The sequence below is a fragment of the Eurypyga helias genome, unplaced genomic scaffold (genome assembly GCF_000690775.1).
Source record: "Eurypyga helias isolate BGI_N326 unplaced genomic scaffold, ASM69077v1 scaffold3748, whole genome shotgun sequence".
In the NCBI taxonomy this organism is placed as follows: Eukaryota; Metazoa; Chordata; class Aves; order Eurypygiformes; family Eurypygidae; genus Eurypyga; species Eurypyga helias.
In genome coordinates, this window is record NW_010264786.1 from 8,893 (window position 1) to 25,208 (window position 16,316).

Below are 16,316 nucleotides of genomic sequence, written 5' to 3' on the forward strand. Positions count from 1 at the left end.
ATGGAAGAACTCTGTGGGAAGGGCTGAAGACCAGAATCTCCTATCTTCTAGGCTAATTTTCAGAATTCCCTGAGGGTTTCACCTACTACATCTTGGGCATCTTATAGTGTTCTGCAGACGTATCTTCTCCCACAAACCTAAAGTTTTTTTTAAGAAACCAGACCATGGGGGTAGGAAATCTGATAAGTATCAGCATCTCACCCCTAACTGGGATATAACCTAAGCGCATATCTAGACAGAACTCTGAAAATCTTAGTTTCCATGTAGAAAAGTTTGATAGGGACTGCAATAAAAACGATACAGAGTGGGAGGCATTTATCTGAAAAATAGATCTCAAGAATAGCTATACTCATGCATTCTTTAAAAAATATGGACATGAGTTCAAATGCAATTTTGACCCAAAGCTGAGGACTTGTGAATCAAAGCAGGAAGATGATGTGTATGAACTGAGACTGGATACCTAAACATGTTCACAGAAGCCTATGATTGCACTATTTACTCCTGCGCTTGAATAAACATTTATTTCCTGTCTTGCTTAGGTAGACATAAGGGTTTCCTCATTTTCTTGTTACCATGTATGGTGTGCTGTTCAATACACTCCCTATAAACTGATGTAGGGTTTCAAAGATGATTCATAAACCAATTTACTACTCTTAGATCTATTCTATGAAGAGCACACATGGATTATACTAAACAGGTCTACGATGTCAGTGATCAGGAAAAAAACATCTGTGAATATTTACCTGTTATCAGACCGGGCATTCCTTTCTCCAACCAATAGATTATGCTCACTGACTAATTAAAAATAAAAAAAAAACAATTACTTTGTTTCTTTCATTGTTGCAAGTGTCAATATAGCAACTGAAGCCTACTATATTTCCCAGTCAAAACTGGGAAAACCACTTGCTGTTTAGAAGTTTGTTTAAGAACAAAAAGCACACACATCACTTAGTCTTTCTTCTCATTAATCATTAACTGTGGATAAGAAACCTTTGTAAACAATTAAAATTGAATTTGTAATCAAAAAGTAATGTTCTACAGAATGCAATAGGGAAAAGCTACTATAAAGAGATAATCACAAACCATAGATTAGTGATAAAGGCTTCACTTTATCGCCTAGCAACCTTACCCATACCTGCCACCATTGCAAACAAGCTAAGATAAAGGTTTTATGATTCTGGGACTAATATATTAAAATTAATTATACAGTTTAAGCTGCTATTGACACTAATAAAATTGTAACTGATGAAATAAAACATACTGAAATCAAAGCAAAGTCTCAGCTAGATTGCTCTTTTCAGGTGTCAGTTTTTGAATTTTCAGTGCTTAAGAATTTAAGTCTCTTTTATATTAAAAACAGCTCTAGGAAGAAGGAAAATAATCAGCTGACTGTATTGCTTATCAGACTGTGATAAAGGAAAAATATTTACTAAGATTTGTAGATATTCTGAATGAATACAAAAGGAAAAAAAAATTATATAACATCTTAGATATAGCAAGTACCTAGCCAGTAAATAATGTACTTCAAAACAGATAAGTATAAAATAAAATGGTAAACTAACAAACCTCTCTGCACTCAGTCATAAAGATCTTTCATCACCTTCATAGCCTGGTGTCCAATTTATTTTTATATGATCACATGTGAAACTTTTCTGTGTCCAAAAGGCTAGTTTAATTCTTATGACAAAGAGAGTTGCTCAGAATAGGCAAAAGAAACTAAAATCAACATGTTTATTTTCATTTTTTTTAAATTACAGTAATACTTGTAACAAACACAGGTCCTGCAGCTATGGATACACAGCATCATATGACAACATCTTTAGTGTGTTCCTTTTGGCTCACAAACGTAGAAATTTGTCCTTGCTGTCACAGATTTATCCCCTAGTCTACAGCTGTTGGTGCTCAGGAATCCTGATGTGTGTTTTAATGTTGTGGACTGGATAAGGTTTTATTTGAAGGGAAGCAGCACCATCTATTGCAAACTGATAGTTTAGCTCTAAAGAACAGAGCTGGCCTGAGCCCAGTTTTAAATTCTTTCTTGCACTTACTTTCTAAGATTTTCCCAGACCAGCTTTAAATGAGGTTAGTAACTCCATTTGTATATGATGAGGTCCAGTGACCTCATATGTAACATGTGTGCATGTGTCTAATAAAAAGACACATTTAAGAGAATAACCTGTTTACAAACTGAGGTAAAATAATAGCATAAGACTGTTTCTTTTAAATGACTTGGCTGAAGTTTTCATTTCTGAAGTGGGAAGATAGTCAAAAGTTAAAAGTATGTTTTACCCAGGTGATATTCCCTCAAAATTTGCTTTCAGAAGCAGTGTTAATGTAGGTGTGCAGTACAGTATGTTCTTCTAATAATGGCAGTGCTATTGTCATCCATCTATACTTCTGGTTCTTTTCTTTTTCCAGACTGTCTACAAAGCCTGGCTCTGTTCCCAGTATTTTGAAGTCACACAGTTTCACTGCAGCAACAGAATTCCTTGCAAGCAATACTGTTTGGAGGTTCAGACGAGGTGTCCCTTTATATTACCAGACAATGATGATGTCATCTATGGAGGACTATCAAGTTTCATCTGTACAGGTATAGTATAGAAAAGCTAATTTCACTTGTTTTCAGAAGTCTTAATGTGAAGGAGAGTGTGGAGAATGTTTCTTCCATTATCTCTAACTATGAGAGCCTGAAGGTATGCCTCATCACAAAGATTCGTCATAGGTGCTAGGATCTGAGCCCAGATTTAGTAATGTACATTCATGCTACAGCTTGCCACAGTCATTAACTTTACAAAACAAAATAACTAGAAGAAACTTATTCTGGTTATTCTTTACACTTAATAATTTGTTGTAGGATTTTTGTTGCTCTGTGTCATGCAATATTCAGAAATAAAGAGAAAGTCCAGCTTTTAGCATATTGATGTTTGTTCGCCTGCATTCTTATGTCAGATGAACGAAGAACTGAGGCACAGCATTTGAAACTGCAGCAGCTCTTGGAAGGTAAACCTCTAAGGGAACTTCTTTCATTACTGACGGATTTTGAGAATTGGTTCTTTACCTGTGAAGAACTGATCTTTTTGTCTCTTCCTGAGTGTTGTTGCATTCTATGAGTATTTTAATTTTAAAAGGTATTGCTAATACAGGTCTACGCAGTGTTTGTTGAAATGGTTTGATTCCTTTCATATTCCATTCTGCTTCAAACACTATCCCAGAACGATCCAACTAGGAGGCAAGAAATACCTTTAGTACACCTCTGGTACTTCAGATACTTTTTTCAGGACCGGCTGGGAGTCATGACCACAAAATTTCAGATATATCAATGTTATCTGCAGATTTCTGGTGCCTAGAGTACCACCCAAGAATCTTCAAGATATTAAAGCTAAATCAGTAAAAAGACATTACAACACTTAGATTGATTGACAGCCAAATATCTAAAATTAGACAGCCTCTGAATTAGGACCATGCTGGAAAGCCTGATACTAAATGAGTTGCCCAAGGTAAGCTAATTAAAAACAGAGTACAATATAAAACCCCATAAATGCTCTATACCATCTCAGAGGCAGGCATAATGTTTGTGGTAACTCATTTTACCTTTTACCCTGCGTTTGGATTTAACAGTCTTCTGGTAGGAAGATATTTACTCTATTTCCTCTTGAAGATTAAGCCTATTGCACACAATCGGGTGATCTCTATACATATACAATAGAAGATATAATGGAATGCCGGCTGAGTTAAAATTTGGTAGGTATCAATAAGGTAATAATGCTGACCACTTCAATTAATTTCCTAATATTAATAGCCTTCCAATACGAATGCACAGTAAGCATAATTTTCCAGTTTTAGATAGGACAGTAAAAGCTGAAGTGAGAGACTTCATATACATGTGTGTATGTATATAAATACATATATACATGCATATCTGCATATATACATACATATATCTACATATATACATACACATATGTGTGTATGTGTATATGTGTGTATGTATATAAATGTGTGTGCACACATGCACTCATACACAATGGCAAAGAACAAATGAACAAAAACCAAAACCAATTCAGCAATTTCAGAAAATCTCTTAGGGCATACATATCCACCTCTTCATTTTCCTGGTGTATCTCTAAGTTCAAATTCATTCCTAAAACACACAAAATAGATGACTTTGCAAAGATTAGTGACAGTCAATATCTCTGTGTTTGGGATGAAAAGCAGATTTAGGGGAGGATTAAACTCACTTTATTTATTAGTAGTGTGGGTACCTGCACATAAACTCAGTGACTAAGTTCTCACAAGAGTCACTGAAGATCTGGTGTAGTGCGTAGAGCTGAGAGCTATTTAATTCAGCCTAAATAGACATCTGCACCTGATGCGCTGACGAGCTCTCTGGCCCTGCTGGCTGCAGGCTGGCTATGTTGCTGGCTGCGCTCTATTTGCCGTAGCTGCTGTTAGTCATCAAGATCTTATTGCAGAAGCTTAAAATCAGGGTGACCTGAATTTTTGTCTTTGCAGTCCACTAACCAATATTTGCTTGAACTTTTTGTCCTCTTGAATCAAAACCCTCAGCATGAGCAGAATTTGTGTTTACGGACCCATAGGAGTCAGAATGCTGGTACTAGTGTGTGCATAAGATGCTGAGGAGAGGTACAAGGTTACAATTCAGACTCTGTCTGGAATATAGGCCTACTGTCACACTGTTATTAACCAGCAGCACACTGTAAGAGCACTTCCCGCCACTAAAGAATGAGAAATTAGACTAATATCTGCTGTGGGACTGAAAAATTACACTTCTCTACAGCTTAATGAAAAGAGAATAATTTCATGCAAAGTACAGTGAGCCCAACAGCAGACAAAATACCCTCCTACCTCAACATAGTTTGGGGCTTGACAGTTAACTTGAACTCCTTTTGCAGAAAAGCAAGTGAAAGCAGGTCACCCATGTCTTGAGGGACCTCTTCTGCTGCACTTTCTGTGACCTCCTGTCTGGCAGATATGTTCTGCGAGGTCTAGTTACTGGTCCTGCTCTTCCTGGGGTCAGTGAAATTCCTTGGCAAAACCCAAAAGAGTCAGGTCAAAGGTATTTCTAATTGATATTTAGGTGTTAAAGCTGGTTGCTTAGTACCTCCATTTGACTTAAGGTCACTGTGAAGCTGGTCACCATTGAGCTCTGCTACAGGAAATGCAGCAGGAGCAAACCTCATGTTCAGGGATCCCTCATGAATGGCATTTTGCCACAGCCCGTCACTCATTTAAATTTGGCTTGAATATCTCTGCTTCTCCTGACTCCAACAGTATCCCATGGAGAGAAATGCTACAGGTTCTTTTTTGAAGTTTTGACTTACATTTTCTGAGAAATCCAGTAGAAATTGAATTGGGCTATATCTGTATGGTATTTGTTCCCCCATGAAACTAATGAAAGTCTAGCTGACTAGCTGAGGAACACTGTCAGTTATAATATATTGCCTGGACACAAAATGGAGCCTTATAAGATGATTTATCTCTGAAAGCATAAGAATCTGTGCATTCTGATTTTCTTTAATGATGTTTTAGAAGCAATAGTTTTATAACAGGAGCTTCCCTTCCTCCTCTTCATGGATTATTTCCTCTAAGATCCAGTAGAGATTTATGTTAATGGAAAGACAGAGGGTTTCTACAAAACATTTCAATACACTGTGCAAGGCAAGTAACAGGAAAATGTGAACTGGTTGCAGCTGTTTTTTGATGTTGACTACAGCACAGAGACCAGGATGTACATGTAAACATTACATGCCATTTTCCAGTCCCAGCTATGTAAGAGGCTGGTGTGGCTTCATGTCACCGTCAGTGATGGGATCTGAGGTGACAGTGTACCTGCCTCCTCTCTCCGTCCCCATCCCACAGCAGTGAGCAATGGTGCAGAGACACTGTCTGGAAGCGGGGGCATGGTGGCACCAGCAGACAGGCAACCCACATTATTTGGGATTTTTTCCTTTCATGGCAGAATTTTCTAGTTGTTGGAGGCCTTAAAAAAAAAAGTACTGGAGGCTGTAAAAAGAAATAATAACAAAGGTTTTACACTTCCTTGGAAGGTCCATGTGATGAGAAAACAGCATAGTACTGGCTATTTTCCCCCAAGAAATTTTGCAGTTATTGCTAACTTTGACACCATTAAATTAATTTAAAAAAAGAAAGTTGTATTTATAACATAGATTAATAATGACTTCTTGGAAATTCCTGAAGGACTGATATAATGAGTAAGAAATATTCTCGCCTGAGAATAACTTATTTGATTACCTCTGATGAAAGTAGATAGTGGGAAAAGGAGAAGGGATGATTCTATGATTCTACATTAGTTGTGTATCACTGGAACCTGTGCTTTGTAGAAATGCATGTGAGGATGTGGGACAACTGCAGTGCAAAAGAAAGTACTTGGGAGATTAATCAAAACAATCAGAATCACAGTGTGGCTCTGATTAGGGAAACATGCATCTAGCTAGAAAGAAGTTGTGTTCCTCTGTCCCCTTTCTTCTAGGAAATAGAAGGAAAGAAGTTGGTCTTTCCATCAGGCGCTGTTCTGGAACATACTGTTTTTCATATTCATTAAAACTGAATGGTTGCTTTCAGTTTAGACCTCTGGAGTTTATATCAATATGATTAAAGTTTCCAGTGGTTTCATCTAATGTTTCTTTCTGCAGCTCACATCTGAAATTGCCCATGCAAAACAGAATCTTATTTAAGGGAGATAATAATAGTGTTTAGGCATACATACACACACAGAGGGCACATTACAATGAATGAGTCCCATGCAAAGTTCCAGGTCAAGGTTTTTAATTGTGACTCCTATGAAAACAGTGTGCATACCAGAGGGATCGTTTTCTTTCATAGATGTAGTCGTCTTTTCCTTTTTTTCCCCCAGTGTGAATGGAAGGTGTGGAAGATTTCTTTCACACATGCTCTTTGAGTGTGAAAAAACAGCTGAAAGGTGTATGACTCCATGTACAGAGCACTGTGAAGAGAATGGTAATAATTCACAACTCCTGCTTTTCCCATGCCTTCCAAAGTAGTGTGGTCTAGAGCTGGCCTGTGAACTGGACCTGCCTATGTAATGTTTCTGTTTGGTTTGCTACCATCTCCAAATGGAGACAGAGAGAGGATGTGGAACACATAAATTTTTTCTTCACAGCCAAAACTATCCATTCAGGCCTGCAGTTTGATGAACCCAGGAATCATGGGAGCTTGATTTTCACCAAATGAGCAGCAGAGATACCCAGAGAAAGGGGAGAAGAAATTATGTCTCCTCCACACACGTGGTCCTTCCCCAAACAGCCAGGATATGCCATCAACACCAATGCTGCAGTTGCATCCACATTGGAAATATAGTGCAGGAGTGTATTTTTGAGGCAAATCTGTTCATATTCCTTGCTGTTTGACTTGCACAGGGGAGAGATCTTGGAGGATACAAACTGGGTTACTTTGGATTAAACTAGGAGATATGATATGTATTTTACCTAGCATGTCCCAACACTAATGCACATTTGGTCTACAGGATTAGACAAGATAGAGTGAGGTAAAAATCCTTCAAATGTATTTAGGGTTGACACGAAATACTCAGCACCAGCTCTTTCATTATTTAAATGACCTCTTCTTGACCAAAACTACTTGTTAATGCAGACATAGCCTATTCTGCTGGAAGAACAATCCCAAAACTGCTATCCATATGCCAAGCCTGGACCACTTTAGAGTGGAGGATTAGGGCTAGCTGTGTTACTAAGAGCATTCTTTGTATTGACCAAGGCTTACTGTCTCTGTGCCCTGCAGCACAACAGGGCCATCATCCAGGAGCTAGTATCAGACAGGAAATCCCAGCCGTATGCTCACACTCTTTACCTTTACAATAGATGTCATGGAATTTAATGGAGCACTTAAGTTCCTCTGTGAAGGAAAGGAAGGGAATGTAGTGAGCATCAATAAGGCAAAGATGTGCTGTATTAGCTTCTTCCAAAACCAGCATGGCAACCTCTAGTACTTCCTAAGAGCAGTGTCATCAGAATAAGACTCCTGCTATCAGGAGAATCAAATTTGTAATTCAGGTATTTTGCATCACCCATATCTTTCTATTTGGTTCATATTAATTTAAGCTCTTTAATTTCATGTGTTCTGATAAACATCTCAGTTGCTTGAAACACATAGTGTGAATATTCTCCCATATACCAGTTATTGGCAAATATCAGTAATACATGCTTATGTGATCCATGTAAAGTAATGCTTCCTCAGAAACTCCTTCTCCTTTAAAGAAGAGTATTCACCAGAAATGAAACAGTCAGTCATGCTTCATAACATGCACTAATATTTCTAAGAGCATAGTGAGAATTATTACATAGAATTTTCACTAATCTGCAGAAGGAGTTTGTTGACTAACAGAGCTCAACAAAGGTACTGGGAGCAATTCTTTAAACTGCCGCTTCATCTCAAGGGGCAGAAGTGTGTCTGGTTTCACCAGCAGGTTTAATTACAGAGTGTCTGTTTCAAGACAGATGCCCTGATTTCAGTGCAATTTGAAAAGCAATTTCCTTGAGAAAATGAGATATATAGAATGCATCACAAGCTATCTTTTCTTTGTAGAACAATTCAAGAAGAGAAAATCTCTGAATTTAATCTGCTATGTGTTTTTCTTTGCAAACTCAAAAAAATATAGATACTTGATCCAAATTTTTACTCTAAAAATAACTTGTAATAAGGTGTCATTTGCCTCCTGCTTATACGATTTAGTAGGTCCTAAAATATCAAAATATTAAGCTAACAGTAAGACAAATCCCATTTATGTTTGACAAGCATGATTTAAATCATTACTAGCTATGGATCTGCTTACAAGGAAAATTTGATATGGTTTTGCAGCAGAATCTATCAACTAAATAACTCATCTTTTTGAGCCTAGTGTGTTCTTCTAGTCTTGAATATTGGGTCTTTCCCATGGATTAGGTCCCATATCGTAATAGAGTTATTAGCTGCAAACATTCTCCTTCTATTAGAAAAAACCCAGGCAATCAACCTATCAATATCCCTGAACTTCCTATGACAACACAGTACTTATGACCCTTTCCTATCATATCACAACAGTAAATCCTTTCGATCAAAAATTGTACATAATAGAAGGGAAACTGGAGGGTGGGGGACGGGGGGAAGCCAAATGCTTGCTAGAAGTTTTCTCACCTTCATACTGTATCTCAACATCGCGGAACTAAGAGGCTTCATTTTATAGCCTTGGGAGTCAGCTATTTACTTATATTTCTGACTTGCAGAAGCTCAGTCAGTTTTATGAGGATAACACAAATTTACTTCAGCAGGATGTACATATTTCAGGGAAAAGCATCCATGCATGGTGAAGAAATACTATGAATTTTTCACATTCATTGAATGTGGACACATATGCACAGGAAAATGTCCAAAGCCAACTATCAGAAATAGTCACCAACATACAGTGATAAAACAAAACTAAAACACAGCAACCCAGACCTCCTGCGGCAATTGAAATGGAGTATGAATTGAAAATCAGTCCTTTCAAAAGAGCTGAACAGCCTTTTTCACCAGTTTAAGAATAATCTGTTTGACTAGAGAATAGTTTATTTACCTTTAAGTGTTCTTCTACATTTCATTTTATTATTTTTTTATAATTTGAAGGGTATAAAATGCATGTCTAAACAGAAGCATCATAATGTGTCACAGACACAGCAATTTAGAAATTGAGAGGACCATCTGGATAAGATCGAAGAGTGCTGGCTTCCATATCCAATGTAAGCAAGCAGTGAAATCTAGTCATATAATATCTAATGTCTTCTCCCGTCTTCTGTGGTTGGAAAACATTAATATTGAAATCTCAGAAGTAATTCCTCAGGAAAAGAAATGTCATGCAGAATGTTGGCATTCACTGATACAATGATGTCACTGCTGGATAGATCACTCTTGGCAAACATTATTTACTTTAGATTTCACAATAAAATGGATCATTCAATGCTTCTGGCATACTACATCCATTTATCTGGTTTCTTCTTCTATTTCACAATCCTTTATCTTCAAGCACAAGAAGGTTCATATGCCTCTCAAAAAAAACCTGTGTTAAAGAATTCCACAGTTTAGAGTTCCACGGAAAGAAAATGAGGAAAAACCAGAACAAACTGTAAGATCTGGTTTATTTCTGTGTTTTTTAAAAATGCTTATCCAGCAACAACAACAAATATATCAACAAGAGCAGTTTCCTTTGATGCAGAATATTAGGGCTCCATGGATCTCTCTGGAGCAAAGAAACCAAGAAGTTGGTCAAGCCAAACCAACTGCTGCAGTTACAGATCGAGATACAAGCATGACACATCCTGAAAGTGCTGGGGTAAGGTGTGGAAATACAACCACCTCTTTCACATGCTGGTTCCTCTGAAAAAAAAAAAAAGGCAAGTGCTCAGGCAGAAATCACAGTTGTCTGAGTTAGCAAGTGATCTATCTGATCAGCAGACCATGCATGCATAGACAGTCTTTGTGATTTTAGTTCTCTTATAAGAACTTATTTGTGGTTTGTTGCTTTTTTCCCCAAAGCTGTTTCTGCACAAAGCAAATACAATGCTCATACTGTCACTCCTTTTTCTTTCAGTATGATTCAGCTGAGCAGGATACATGGGATTTATCTACTGTCATGTCTCCATTAGCATAATCTCAGTCAAATGAGTAGCCTCGATTCTTGAATCAGCATTAGTAACACACATTCCCTACAGCTATAACTGCTGTGCTGATAATCAGAGTGTTAACTGCGTGTGAAAAATCTATCCCATTACAAAGCAAATGACCTTTTACATGACCTTCATGAATGATAGCATATCTCTCTGGAAAATGGTTTGAATCCAGAAAGTAACCTGGCAAATTCTAGATTCTTAATTATGATCAAGGTCCAAGAACCTCCATAAGGACTAAGATTTCTGATGGTGAAATATAGGTCAGTGCTGGGAAAAGTTCGGAGACAGAGGTCCAGAGCTAAGAATTTTAAGTGAAAAATATAGACAGAATAGGAATAGCGAAGCCTTGTTGGTTTGGTGGGTAAAGATATTTTTTTTATTTCTTATTCTAAACTCTGTGTCCATATAAAATGTTTTGGTAAAAGAACAAACTAGTTTTTTTCTCCTTGCTTTTTCAAGATCCATGTAGCCAGCTCTCCAGGGTTTCTGGTAAGCCATGGGTTTGTAACCCCCTGACTGAGCAGACTGACTGATTAGATCCAAGGGCCCAAAACTGATACTTAGGGCTACAAAAATTTATGTGGTGAAACACAATTGCGAAGTTGGTTTGGGTTTTTTTTTCAGTGCAAAGGCTCTGACTGAATTTATCTAAATGTTCTGCAACTCTCATATGAATAGTGTTTATTAGTTAACTAATTATTAAATATGTAACTGCACATTCAAAATCTAAACTCAATTGCCAAATTCAAATGAAGAAGAAATGTGATTTTGCATTAAGGAACAAGTTCAGTGTGGCTTTGGATATGGAGTTACCTTCAATTTATTTATAATTCTGTAAGTGCATATGAAAGTATTTAAATACCTTTTGATTGCCAACTTGTATATATAGGCTTTGATTTCAAAGGAAGTGTGTGTTTTCCTATAACAAGAAAGGCAGTAAATATAGTTTGAACGGTAAACAAGCCTCAGTGGGAGTGTAAAGTGTTCTCTGTGTCCCTTCAATTTCCACTAATACTTTAAGCTACTGCAGTCACAGAACAGATCATATAAATACCTGCTTTGGGAGGCACTTCCTGTCTCTTACCACGTTTAAACACCCTTATGCACACAAACACCAAAAGATGGGTCTCAGAAAATAGGATGTTAGCAATAAAACTTTTTTATTATACTTGCAATAACAACTGTCCAGAAGCTCCCAAATGCAACAGAACCTCTTAAAAAAACCGTGAAGTACATTCAGTGGTTACCTGAGAGAGAATAAATAATTTTCAAGTGTTGGTACACTGCCTTAAGTATCTGACCACACAGATGCAAAGGTGGCCTAATTTCCTATAAAGTAAATCCTGACTTTACAGAAAATCAAACAAGCTGTTCTCATTCCTGTATCTTCAAAAACTTGTTTGAATCCAGAAATAGATGCAACTTCACTTAGACTCACGTATAACATAGTAGACTGTTGTGTCAGCTAGGTAATGAAGTGCCAGTCTAGGTTTAATCTCCATTTAAATATGCTCAGCATACCTAATGCACTTCTGTTTAGTTGCAGATCAGTATTATGGAAGTAGGAATGAAAGAGTTTAGTTTTATCTTATTTTAAGGTGTGCTGTTTTTCTTTATAGGTTATTCACAAAATACAAACAGTCTGGTATCTGGTCCTAAGAATGTTCTGCCTAAACTTGTGTGCGTTGTTTTTTAAAAGTAGTATCATTGTTGTGATACTTTAGACAAAATGTAATTCTTGTTCCAAGAAGTGAATTTATAAATTATAGGAACTATGCAGCTTCTTTCAACATCCTTATCCTAATATTTCAAGAGATACCTTTTTTCCTAGTACTACCACAGAGTAATTATTTACTGCAAAATTTATTCCAAGATCAGTTTAAATGGAGAAGTGTTTGTCCGTTAAGTTAGACATTCTTGCATTTGACCATTAGCTAAACAGTGTAATTAGGTTCTTTTAATTTATCAGAAAAGAAGAACGTGAGAAGCAAACATAACACCCTGGTTACGTTAGTCTCCTATATAGTAATGCAGACAGCATTGGCGATTTCCGAAAAGATAGTTTTGTCTTTTGGAAAAGACAGAATTCCTCTAACTGTTCAAAAATTCATAATCAGATCAGTCTGAGTAACTTAGTGAAGTTCCAAAGACAGGGGTTTTGGGCCCCTCACTGCAAGAAGGACACTGATGTGCTGGAGCGTGTCCAGAGAAGGGCAATGGAGTTGGGAAAGGGTCTGGAGCACAAGTCCTGTGAGGAGCAGCTGAGGGAACTGGGGGTGTTCACCCTGGAGAAGAGCAAGCTCAGGGGAGACCTGATCGCTCTCTACAACTACCTGAAGGGATGTTGCAGAGAGGTGGGGGTTGGTCTCTTCTCTCAGGTGAGAAGTGATAGGACAAGAGGAAATAGCCTCAAGTTTTGCAGGGGAGGTTTAATTGGATGTTAGGAAAAAATTCTTCACAGAAAGGCCTGTCAGGCATTGGAACGGGCTGCCCAGGGAAGTGGTGGAGTCACCATCCCTGGAGGGATTTAAAAGATGTGTGGATGAGGTGCATAGGGACATAGTTTAGTGGTGGACTTGGCAGTGTTGGGTTAACAGTTGGACTTGATGATCTTAAAGGTCTTTTCCAACCTAAAAGATTCTATGATTCAGTAGCTTAGACTAAACAAATGTTCCTTTGATCTACCAGCCTCTGGCAACCTTTTTGTGCCTCATGTTTATTTTCTCTTGTGTTTACCCTACAGGGCTCTATGAAAACTATCCAACCAATGCAGAACCAGAATGCTGTGATGTCAGATGGGGACTCTTATCAGATCATCAATCCAAAGGGACTATAAAAACAAGTGGCTCAACAATGTGTCACAGGACATCACTCACAGTTTCATCAGCATCAAGACTGTGTAATAGCAGACTTAAACTGTGTGTTCTTGTATTAATTCTCTTACATACAGTACTTACAGTCTCAGCAGCACAGAACTCAACAGGACTAGGCTTTGGAGGCATAACAACTTTGGAAGATAATTCAACCAATGAGGAATAAAAGAAAGGATTCATCTTATATGATAGAAACACAACAGGCCCAATGACTACAGTCAAAAATAACAAGGACTGAGTGCTTTACCCTCAGATCTCTTCTTGAATGACCTTTTGGGTAAAATTACAATAATGGGCCATACCCAAAAAAAAAGGACACATGAACACAGCTTTTTATTGACTAAAAGGCTGTATGGTGACTTAAATTTCTCACACCATTTTATACACTGTGTTTTAATGTTTGGAGTTTCTTTTTTGTTTGTTTTTTGCACTTGTTAATACAGGATTTTATTTTTGGGATGGTTTCTCAAAGCTAAATTAAGTCTTTTCTCTGTCGATATATTTCTAGTCATTGTGTGTGTTCATCTGATAGTTCTGTCTTTTATGTCCTGTCAGTTTCTATTAGAGGAATGACTGCTATGATTCCATGACATAGCAAAAAAGAAAAAAAAGAAAAAAAAAGAAAAAAGGAAAAACAACAACAAAAAAACCCCAACAAAACATTTAAAAAACCACAAAAAGAACAACAAAACAAAATTTAACAAATAAAAGAAAAAAAAAAGAAAAAATAGCAACCACAAAAAACCCAAACAAACCTAACTGTCCTCTTACCCGTGGGAACCATTCATCTCCTTTCCCCTTCCCATCTCCCATCACAGACAACATACATTTGCTTCTGTCTGTGTAATCACAATGAATGGGTACACAACTCCGGTGTACCACTGCCACTGTTGCACAAACCAGTTGACTGAGCAAATCCAAAAGGAGCATGAAGGGGGTTCCTTTTAGCTGAACAAACAAGTGCTCTCCTTACAAGGTGGGATCGGACAGTTAAAAAATGTAAAGAAATATATAACAAACTGTTGCTCCAATACCCGTTTTGAAGAAGTCCAGTCCTTTCTCACTGGTCAGTTGAACAGGAGCAGCCTTTTTTAGATATGCTATGTAAAACCAGTTATGCTCAGCAAGTTGAGTAGTTGGGAAGCCTTCATATTGGAGGTGAAGGATTGACATTCATTGTGAATTACGTTTTGAGTTCTCCTGCTGTCACATAACCAGCAGCTGTCCATAAGGAATGGGAGCAAAGAGCTTCCAAAATCCAAGTCTTTTTGTCTCAACAAAATTACACTAAAAGCCTTTGAGCATCTACAATACAAAATATCTCTTTGGTTTTGATTCCATTGTTTTTCTAATATCTACTTGTTGTTGAAAGTTACTCTAGTTCTTAAGGGTGCACAAGAATGTGTTAGCACAGATAAAGAAATTATTTTTTTTTAAATATATAGGACAACTCTTTTCATAAAGTGCAATAAAAAACAGTAAAGATATACTAGGATCTGAGTAGTCAAGAGAAAAGATTGTAATATGATTGCTGATTTTCATTGTTTGGGGTGGTTTTTAATTTGTTTACTTTTATTTTTGTGGGAACATTTCACCTGCTGAGTGTATGAGAATTTGCTTTTTAAAAAGGCTTTTTAGAGTTTACAGTAGAATCAATGGAAGGAAAAGTTAATAAGGGCTGTTTTTAAAAACTTTACATTCCTTCCTATTCTCTAACTACACCTGGGAAGTGCACTTTAGAGATGTTTGCTGTGTAGCTGGGAGATGAAGGAAAACTATAGGAAATGTTCTCTTAGGAAATAAAATATAGTTACCTACTTTCTAGCTATGAAGTACCCCTTGATAAATATTAATGTTGTAAGAACATTTAATCACTGGTGCATAATGCGTTTTTGTATACACTTTATGGTCTGTTAAATTCTGGAGAAAAACAAGAATCAGATAACCATGCTGCTTAAGAGGTTCAAGATGCACATGTTAAGCTGCAAAAGCTCAAATATTTTGCAAGAGCATTTGTTTTGATAGTGTTTTACTACAACCTGGACCGAGGAGCCTAAAATGATCTGTGCAAATATAACAACAAAAAGCACCAGCTAATGCGAAATTCTTCAGCACTGGTTTGTTTCTATAATTCCTCCCTTCCCTTCCTTGCACATGCTATATTTTGTTCAATAAAACATGGTGCTTTTTAGTTATTTTATTTTCTGTTACAGACACATGTATTAATTATATGGAGATCATGCAAAAAGTGGGGAAAAATGTAGAAATGCAAATGAAATAGCCTTAACTAATGGTAGAATGTAGACTTTTGAAAGGACAGAGATGTTATTGAAAAGTGATGGAGCAATAACTGGGCAGTGCTCTGGTACTGTACAACAGCTGATGAGTCACACTACTGAGAAAGCTCTTACTAGGTGAGCTCTTGTTCAACTGACCTCTTAATTCTAGTAAGTGTACATGGTCAGTAAACAGTTTGTTATAACCTTTATCTACCTCTGCTGTGCAAAGGCCATCCAACATCCATTTTTGTGATGTTCCTCATGGTTTTCTGTTCACACCATTACTCACCGTCATCTATTTTTATACTGTACCAATACAGTAGCAAGTCTGGTTCATCCCGATTGAATTGGCACATGAAGAAGAGTTATTATTTCTGTTTTGCCTTATGGTGGATTAATGTAGAGAGCTATCTTTGAGGTATTTTCTTTCTCCTCTCCTCCTCTTCTTCATCCTTCATCCCTTATTT

The 16,316-nt window shown here is 37.2% G+C and overlaps 1 protein-coding gene across 1 annotated transcript; it reads left to right on the top strand.

Moving 5' to 3' along the window:
* Positions 1-2,418: 2,418 nt before the first annotated feature.
* On the top strand, positions 2,419-13,779 carry FAM155A (family with sequence similarity 155, member A; the record flags this gene model as incomplete). The annotated part of the gene is made up of 2 exons (XM_010156487.1): positions 2,419-2,590; positions 13,441-13,779. Coding segments are annotated over 2 exons (468 nt in total), but the record flags the coding sequence as incomplete, so codon positions are not given.
* Positions 13,780-16,316: the final 2,537 nt, after the last annotated feature.